Source organism: Danio rerio, chromosome 15 (assembly GCF_052040795.2).
Source record: "Danio rerio strain M-AB ecotype USA chromosome 15, GRCz13ab, whole genome shotgun sequence".
Lineage (NCBI taxonomy): Eukaryota > Metazoa > Chordata > Actinopteri > Cypriniformes > Danionidae > Danio > Danio rerio.
This window is the reverse complement of record NC_141035.1, coordinates 40,489,944-40,500,074: the sequence shown is the minus strand read 5'-3', so window position 1 is coordinate 40,500,074 and position 10,131 is coordinate 40,489,944. Positions and strand designations below refer to the sequence as shown.

Genomic DNA, 10,131 nt, shown 5'->3' with positions numbered 1-10,131 from the left:
TTCTAAATCAGTGGATCTCAAACTTTTTTCACTAAGTACCACCTCAAAAACAATTCTCTCTCCAAGTACCACCATAATAAGCAGTATTGAAATATAGTAGCGCAGTAGGCCCAGTAAAGAAGCTACAGCTCTGTACCGTTCAAAAACATGGCAGATTAATTCCTATTATTAAGAATATTTATTATTATCAGCCACTTTATACAATACAAATACTTTGAACATTAACACTGTACTGTGCTTATAACAATATAAAACATCAATGTTTAAATTAAAATCTGCTTTTAAAAGGTACAAACGGTAGGCTACTGTTCTTTAAAAGTTAAAAAAAAAAGACTGCTGTTATAAAATGTAAAGTAATAACATATAGCCTTTTTATCAAAACTTGGAGTTGTTGCTTGGACCTCATAAATATAGGCTGTATGTCCTCACATTGATATACTGTATAAATAATTTTTTAAATATATGTAGCATGTACATACATATTTGATTCCTCCGCGTACCACTAGAAGGAAGCCCACGTACCACTAGTGGTACAGGTACCACAGTTTGAGAACCCCTGTTCTAAATAACTTGGTGTGTGTGTGTTTGTGTGTGTGCGTGTGTGTGTGTGTGTGTGTGTGTGTGTGTGTGTGTGTGTGTGTGCCTGGTATTCTTGACCTCGTGAGCACCATACTGTATGTCCTCAAAATTATAGCAATACCAGTACATTTTGACCTTTGGGAATATTTTTTGGTTTCCATGAGGGAAAGGGCATTTTGAATCCATGGTATTTAGAAAATGTAAAAATGTAGACTGTTTTCTATGATGGTTTAGGGGTAGAAAAGGAACAGAATATACAATTTGTACAGTAGAAATGTCATTACGTCTATAAGAAGTCACCTAACTTAAACAACTAAATAACACTTAAATAACTGTAAATGTGTGTGTCCTCAGTCCCAAAGTTTTCCAGCTTCCTCACCCCTATTTCCTCACTCTTAATCTTAAACATTTATTTATCTTCATTTAACTTTAAAAAGATGTCTAAAAAAACATTTATTCTAGCTCCTTAATAGACGTTTTTTATATGTTCTCTAAAATGACGTCTAAAAAGACTTCATCTTCATTTTATCTTCAATCACAGGTGTTTTCCTAAGGTTGAATGAGCAGCACAATGTTTTTACAAACTACTTTTTCTCCATCACAATATCTCTAAATCAGTTTGCTATTGCGTTTTGTTTATTGTAGTTATCAGTGTGGATCAATGCCTGCGCATATGGATGACTCAAAATAACAGAACTCTGCGTAAAGCCAGAATCATCTGCATGATCGTCTGGGTTTTATCCATCGCCTACATTTTACCTTTCTTTGAAGTTTTTCAGGTTACAGATACATTTCTTGACCCATATCAATGTATAGTGGTCTTTCTCATCCTCTTTCTCATCAACTCTGAAAACTGGACTGACAGTTTCAGTTACTATAATCTTCTATGTTAAGCTGCTTTGACACAATCTACAATGTAAACGCGCTATAGAAATGAAGATGAACTGATTTGAATTTTACACCAGGAACTGGAAGAGGTGCAACAACTTTAATTATAAAGTAAAAACAAAAACAAAAAGTTTTCAGCTGGAGCTCCTTTACGGGACTAAACACTCGCTCCTCGGCTTGCGGCTCTCAGCTCCACTCCCACTCATCACCGCTACCAAATCGACCAATCACCAACCATCATCACAACGTGTAGTTGCATTTATTGAGAGATGCGCATCGGCATCAGCCAACATAACATAAAGAACATAAAACAAAAAGAAAATGTCTCTATTAAATGATCAAGTACTGATCAAGAGTCATCCTCACAGGTGTGTGGGTCCTCTGAAATCTTCGAAGCTTACTTCAAAATCAAGTGTCTTATGAAAAGACATGATGATAATAATAATGCTTTTATTATATCACATTTGGGTACTCAAGGCATTTAATAGATGTTGGGAAATCTCCTCATTTATCACCAATGTGCAGCCTCCACAGCTGATCCAGCTAATTAAAGGTCTTCAAGACTGCTATGGACTATTAAGCAGGTGTGAGTTGGAGATGGTTGGAACTAAACTATGCAAGTGAAGTGGCCAAATGTGGTGACCATAGACCTACTCAGAATTTGTGCTCTGAATTTAACCCATCCAAGTGCACAAACACAACCCTGAACACACACCCAGAGTAGGGTTTGATCTACAGAAAATTCTAGTGTAACAGGAAAGGTCCTGCGGTGGGTTCAACTGCTGATGACCATATTTAGCCTTATCAGCCATTAGGGATGGGTTTACTCTGGTATAAAACCAACCAACCAATCGGTCAGTGCAAGCAAGAAGATGGACCAAGATCAACACTCGACTCTTTCCACTGCACTGACATCTCAAAACATGGGTAAGAAATTATTATCTATGCTTATTAAATGCATATAAAAACCTTTCAGAATATTAATACAAGATTGTTTATGCAGAAAATGCACAGAGAAAATAAAAAAAAAACATATAATTAAGCACAAGATACACATTTACTTTCTTAAACAAATGACCTTTCGTACAAAAACGTCCTTATTACATAATGAATCCATGCACGGCCAATGCAAGGTTATTCAATTTAGATGACAAATTTTTTTGTTTTATTCTAATGAGGATTTATTAAAATGACACAATCGGATTTACTCCACAATCTAAAAAAAAATCCTGGTAAACAAAAAAAAAAAAAAGTAAAATAACGATAAGTAAAATTACTGAAGATTCCTGCAATTTACAAAATTATTATTTAGTTTGTTTTAGATTTTTTGCTGTAATTTCACAGTAGATTACACATTGCTTGACCATATTTTGACAGTTTTAAATAATGGTTTACACTACACTGCATTGTTGGTTTACAAAAAAAAATCAAACAAACATAATCCTGTTGCACTACACTTAATTTGGATGCTAAATGAGAATCTGAAATATTTTATTGCAAACATCAAAAAAATAAAGATGATTTAGTATTCAAAAATGTTATATTTTAATTAGGTTTTTAAATAAATAATAAATTAAATAAATTGGTCTTGCTCTTCATATTTTTTTGATTTACATAGTATATGTAATAATTCTGGTACTTTTACCATAAACCGATATATCAACCATTTGGTAAAGGCTGATATTTTAGAAATTATGGAATTATAAAGAAATGCAATCCAAAAAAAAAATCTTGGTGGGACAGTTAAAGGGTTAAAAAACTAAGTTTGTCATGAGTGTAAAACAGTGTTTTAACCATTTGTTCACCAAACTGCAACAATATTCAAATAGAAAAATGAGTCCAAAAGATAAAAAGAAACCAACATGCAAACTCTGTTCAAAATAATGAATTTAAAAATATATATCATAGCTGGCACAATAAACCTTTTTCAGAACACTGTGATGGCACAATTCAATGGTAATCAGCATCTCAAATCCTTTCAAATTGAACTTTTAGACTGTTTAAAACATTTATGTAGATTTACAAACAATACTTTTAAAGCAGGGTGTCTGTGCGGGACCGTACGTTTGACATTGTTCTCTATTCTTTCTGCCGTTATCTGTCTCACACTGTGAGGCATAAAAAAAATAAAAGCAAATTATCAGCAAATATTTAAGGTCTGTGACACTGCCAAGAATTTCTGGTACACTGCAAAAAATGATTGCATCAATAGTTATCACTAACTTGATATTTTAAATTAAGTTAACATGTCTGCACTGAATGTCTTGACATAACTTACAGTACATATCAAAGTTTACTTTGCTGGACTTCTTAGGCTTCTTAAGAGACTAATATTTTAGTTACCAAACATATTTAGCAATTGAAAGATAATACCATTAAAGCAAAATATTGCCAAAAAATTAAAATAAGTTACAGCCTACAAAATTTCAACTAATTTATTTTTACTTTTTTAATATAATTTTTATTTTTTTTATTTTTTTTTGCTTCGCTTGATTTTTCATCTTTTTAAAATTTGTATTTAATATTTTTCTAAACCATATAAATTTGTATGTACTAGTTTTTGGACTGTTATCGTAAGTTATTTTGTTAGATAAGCTCCAGTGGGGTGTAATTATATATTGCTGAACACTATATACATTTGAAATCAGAATTATTAGCCCCCCTGAATTATTAACCCCCGGTTTATTTTTTCCCCCAGTTTCTGTTTAACGGAGAGAAGATTTCTTCAACACATTTCTAAACTTAATAGTTTTAATAACTCATTTCTAATTTATCTTTGCCATGATAATAATAATATTTAACTAGATATTTTTCAAGAAACTTTTATCCAGCTTAAAGTGACATTTAAAGGCTTAACTAGGATAATTAGGTTACCTAGGCAGGTTAGGGTAATTAGGCAAGTCATTGTATAACAATGGTTTGTTCTTTAGACTATTGAAAAATATATTGCATAAAGGGGCTAAAAATTCTGACCTTAAAATGGTTTTTAAAAAAATTAAAAACGAATTTTATTCTAGCAGAAATAAAACAAATAAGACTTTCTCCAGAAGAAAAAATATTATCAGAATTACTGTGAAAATTACCTTGCTCTGTTAAACATCATTTGGGAAATATTTAAAAAAGAAAAAAATAATGAGGGGGTTTAATAATTTTGTAAACTAAAACTGTATGATATGTTAAATATTCAACAAAAACCAAGTGTGTTTACCTAGTCGTTTTTAGTTTATAGGGGTGTGTGTGTGTGTGTGTGTGTGTGTGTGTGTGTGTGTGTGTGTGTGTGTGTGTGTGTGTGTGTGTGTGTGTCCTTGGTAAAATTTGTATTAGCTGACTTTAAAAACCTGTTTTTAGTATTAACTGAACCATGGTCCATTGGTCATCCTGGGTTGCGTTTCTGTAAACCATCGTTAGCCAACTAAGGTCGCAAGTTGTGTCATTACAAACATAGTTAGTTGATTTGGCGTTTCCCAAATCCATCGTTTCCATGAACATTCGCTAACTCCGTCGCAAACTTGTATGCTGGCAACTACACCTCTGGAGCTGTAGTTAGAAGCATAGTTCCCCTTCAGGAGGGAAATTCAATTCTATGTGAAAACTTCCACTATGACAAAAGTGTAAGTTTCCATGTAGTATTTCCGATACCCCCCTCGAGGAAAGAGTTTTATTTTTGTAACTGGAGCATTCCTAGCTGTGTTCTATTCCCAGTTATCCCCCTATGCCCTATCCATTTAGGCACGTTAAATGATGTTCATAGAACTCCGACTAACACATTGGCATAACTCAAGTGTACAGACTGTACTGGCTAATAATGACTTTCTCTATTTAGAATAACAGAGTATTGTTGAGACCAATCTTCATGTGGGTGGACCTTTATCTCTAAACTTATAATACTATTTAAATCATATGGTGATTACTAATAGTTTGAGTAAATTGGTCTGCTTGATTCTAAAGTAATGATCATGATTAAATAACAGATCTATGGGAACAACACAAAAAGAAACTCTTAAATGAGTATGTAGGGTTCTGCCTTTTAGAATAGTGGTTAATCACCTCTGTTTAGTGACACAGACTGACATGCTTGTGTCTAAGGGATTGTATAGTCAGCCAGTACAAGACTCAGGATGTTGTAGGAATCTGAATGAACAAGTGTAATATATAGAAACAAGATTAAATAAAATAATGATTTTATCTAAATGAAATATTAAAATAAGTTTCTTAATGTTTTATGATTCAGATAAAAGAAGATAAAATATTTACATTCTAAATCACCTCATATTAAATTGGAGTCAGATATGAATTCAATTTAAAGGAATTCAACATTGTGCACTGAAAAGACCGAACATGCAGCAAACCTTCATCCGCCTAGACACCATTGTTGGGCCAATTGGGTAAACCTTACAGTGTCAATGTACAAACTTACGTAAAAAAAAAAAAAAAAAAAAAACCTTGAATCATACATTGATTAGGATTTATATCACTGCAGTAATTTTCCTATTTTTGACTCATAAATAAAAAATCATCAGTAATTTTTTTTTAAAATGCCGAAAATTTAGTCAAAAAAATTTATTGAACAATATAAAACCTCAGGGTTCTATATAGACCCTCGAGTTTTTTTAGGATAGTCACTTAAAAATAAAATAAATCAAAGTCACTTTTTGAAACTTTTCAACATCAAGAGTTGTTGGATGAAAGATCAAGGACACTCACTCACTGCACAACTGCAAGAACAAAAAACATGAATCACAAAATACAAAAAACAACAATCACAACCCCCACCCCTTCCCCTACACTTAGCGTGAATTCCAGATGGTCTTTTTGCATTTCAGTTTTTGCATAGTTTTTGGCCTGGAATCAGTCAGCTACATCTAGCAACACTGTGTGCAATTTCTCATTCTTAAATCTGTTCTCATACAAAAAAATATGCCAAATATGCTTTATATATGCTCAGACATTAAATATAAGTGTAAATTTGTAAAAAATAAAAAATAAAGCTTTTAAAGCACAATGACACACTGACAGTCCTTACTGTGCTTCTTTGTTTAGAAAACAGCAGTTTTGGACCTGAAAATGGGACTGGAGGGTCAACAAAAATAGGGTTTATAATCTTTCTTGCCTGCATTTTCTTTGCCACCTTTGTGGTGGGTCTCATTGGAAATGGGCTGGTCATATTTCTGGCCGGCTGCAGAATGAAGACGACTGTCAACTCCATTTGGTTTTTGAATTTGGCGATTGCAGACTTCACCTTCCTTTTATCTACAATCATAGGTGTAAGTTTGAGCAAGCAGCGCAGAGACTTCATGATCTACTTTTTCTCCATCACAGCATCACTAAACCAGTTTGCTAGCATTATGTTTCTTGTAGTCATCAGTCTGGATCGATGCCTGCGCACATGGATGACTGTTTGGGCTCAAAATAACAGAACTCTGAGTAAAGCCAGAATCATCTGCATGATCGTCTGGGTTTCATCCATCGGCTACATTTTACCTTTCTTCGAAGTTTTTGAGGTTACAGATACATTTCTTGACCCATATCCATTTATATTGCTCTTTCTCATCCCCTTCCTGATCATTGCATCTTCATACATCGCTATTGGTGTAAAAATCAAACGCCTCAAAATGGGGAAGCAGTTCAGGTCATACAGACTCATTATAACTGTAATCCTGACTTTCTTCATCTGTTCATTTCCATTCCATGTTTGCTGGTTTTGGATGGTAAGGGCAGAAAATAATAATTGGACTCTCACTGATCAATTTTGGGTGCTATTTGGTTTTACTCTCTACCTGATTTATCTTAACAGCTGTCTGAACCCATTTCTCTATGTGTTCATGTGTGATGATTATAAGAAGAAGCTGAAACAGTCTCTGGTGCTGGTGCTGGAGACGGCGTTTGCTGAAGATCATCTGGACAATAAAGAAATGAGACAGACACAAAATGATAAACAGGCAAAACAAACCACACTTGAATTGCTAGAAATGTAGAAAACCTTCAAAGGTTTGTGAACATTGTTGATATTGCATATAATCAGTCTTCATAATCAGTCAATAGTCTTTATTCAGCATCATTTTCTGTCTATAGGCCCGTGCACACTGAGACATTTTTTGCTCACGTTTTCCGTCGTCGTTTAACGCCTTGTGACTAAATAAAGGGTGTCAATGTGATCGTGCACACCAACGTGTAAAACGGCAGGCGCAAAAGCGTAATTTTGAAAAAAAAAACGCCTCATGCTCGTTTTTTCGTTTTGACGCACCGCATCAAAACCTTCTCCACCAATCAGTTTGGCACTTTTGTTCATGTGCACGGAGCTGCTGAAGTTACCGTAAACAGCACTTGGAGGGGCTCTGGCGCAAAACTGTCAACGTGAGCGCACATTGAAGAAGATGCCCAGAGGCGATATGAACGTGGAGCTGCTTATTGCACTTGTGAACAATCATTTCTGCATCGCTAGAGCTGGAGCTGCTGCTTGAACCATCCATGCTTGTTCGAGTCACCAGTAACTTTAACAACACGCGTGTGAACTTCCTCTCCTCCTCTTCTTCTGTGTTATAAGCGGGTGTCAGAAACTTTAAGCTGAGTAGCGCCATCTAACATCTAATGTCTCGTAAAACTCTGACGTTAAACGCAAACGAAAATCGTCCCGGTGTGTAGGAGCCTTAAAGGTTTTCATTTGCGTTTATCGTCAGCGTTTTATGAGACGTTTTTCAGTATTTAAACCCAAGGGATTTTCACTGGCGTCAAGCAGAAAAGTATGTAAAATGAATGACGCTTTTCATTTGCGTTAATCGTCAGCATTTTACGAGACGTTTTTTAGTATTCAAACTCAAGGGATTTTCACTGGCGTCAAGCTGAAGAGTATGCAAAATCACTCTTTTTAACGTTAAATGGCGCTACTTTTCAAAATTACGCTTTTGCGCCTGGCGTATTGCGCGTTGGTGTGCACAAACACATTGGCGCCCGTTATTTAGTCACAAGGCGTTAAACGTCGACGGAAAACGCAAGCAAAAAACCTCTTGGTGTGCACGGCATATCTTGAGACATATCTTGTAAATTATAGTTTTATAAATCCAGGTTTTGTGCTTGGTTTAGTTATATGTTGTTGTTTTCACTGTCTGTATATTCACTTAGGACTGATTTTATTATTTGGACATGTATTTTATTCAAGATGTCCTCGCTGTAGCAAGATGTCATACTAATGTACAAGATGTACATACACTGTATTTTGTTTTTAGATGACCATTACAGAGCAATTTTAATGATATTGGTTAAGTTGTTAAAGTCATTTTAAAGCTATTTTTATGTTCCATTTATCAGTCAATATTGTGTTTAGAAATAAAAAAATAATTAGTAGACATCAAATCCTTATCATTTGTCATTAATTTAGCATACACGGCTTGTGTTTACCAAACACTTTATCTTACCACTAAGCGTTCTGCTAAAAAGGAGTAAACGTTTTCGCTGAGAGACTTTGCTAAGCTAACAATATCTGAAATATTGTTAATATAATATAAAGAGGATTTTATTTCTCTTTTCTTCATCTATGTTGCTTTTGCAAACAGCAGTGTTTGAGCCTACTTTGGCCCAAACAGAGGCTGTTTCTCTCAAGGTTTTTTTTTTCTTTCACCTTCATCAATTGGTGAAGTTTGTTTCTCGCCACTGGCTTGCTTGGTTTGGGACTTGTGGAGCTGTGTATCGATGGATTTGCTCTTCAGTTTTTAGACTTCCAGAAGTGAAAATTTTACCACACTGAACTGAACTAAACTAAACTTCAACTCTGAAAACTAAACTGACAGTTTCAATTTACTATAATCTTCTATGTTAAGCTCCCTACAATCTACAATGTAAACGCCCTATAGAAATGAAGATGAACTGATTTGAATTTTACACCAGGAACTGGCAGAGGTGCAACAACTTTAATTATAAAGTAAAAACAAAAACAAAAGTTTCCAGCTGGAGCTCCTTCACGGGACTCCACACTTGTAAACACTCGCTTCATTGGATTTGCGGCTCTCAGCCCCACCCCCACTCATCACGGCTACCAAATCGACCAATCACCAACCATCATCACAATGGGTAGTTGCATTTATGGAGAGATGCGCATCGGCATCAGCCAACATAACATAAAGAAAATGTCTCTATTAAATGATAAGTACTGATCAAGAGTTATCCTCACAGGTGTGTGGGTCCTCTGAAATCTTCGAAGCTTACTCCAAAATCAAGTGTCTTATGAAATGACATGATGATAATAATAATTCCTTTATTATATCACATTTGTGTACTCAAAGCAATTAAAAGATGTTGGGAAATCTCTTTATTTATCAACAATGTGCAGCATCCACAGCTGATCCAGCTAATTAAAGGTGTTCAAGACTGCTATGGACTATTAAGCAGGTGTGAGTTGGAGATGGTTGGAACTAAACTATGCAGAGCTGTGGTCCTCCAGGAACTGAGTTTGAGACCATTGGTTTAGAGTCCCCATCACTATACTGGGGCGTTAGGAACCACATAGGGGCATAAGTACCCCCTGGCAGCAACTTATTTTTCCAATCTAGGTACTAATTAGGCGCAACCTAGCTTCAGTGTGTGACCATGTTAGCGCTGCAGAGAGCTTTCTGCCAGGGATCCTAACCCATTCTCAGAATTTGTCTTCAGTATACAATCAAATTAGTGCAA

General features: G+C 35.0%; 1 protein-coding gene across 1 annotated transcript; it reads left to right on the top strand.

The window, feature by feature from the left end:
- Window positions 1-2,335: 2,335 nt before the first annotated feature.
- Window positions 2,336-9,574, top strand: LOC147840676 (C3a anaphylatoxin chemotactic receptor-like). The gene is made up of 2 exons (XM_087284527.1): window positions 2,336-2,394; window positions 6,508-9,574. Exons 1-2 carry the CDS (start codon window positions 2,340-2,342, stop codon window positions 7,440-7,442), a joined length of 990 nt encoding a protein of 329 aa, XP_087140653.1. The 5' UTR covers window positions 2,336-2,339; the 3' UTR covers window positions 7,443-9,574.
- The last annotated feature ends 557 nt before the right edge of the window (window positions 9,575-10,131 follow it).

Coding starts and splice junctions, on each gene's coding strand:
- LOC147840676 (XM_087284527.1), top strand. CDS start 2,340: ATGGACCAAGATCAACACTCGACTCTTTCCACTGCACTGACATCTCAA. Junction 2,395..6,507: donor ACTGACATCTCAAAACATGG/GTAAGAAATTAT, acceptor TTCTTTGTTTAG/AAAACAGCAGTTTTGGACCT.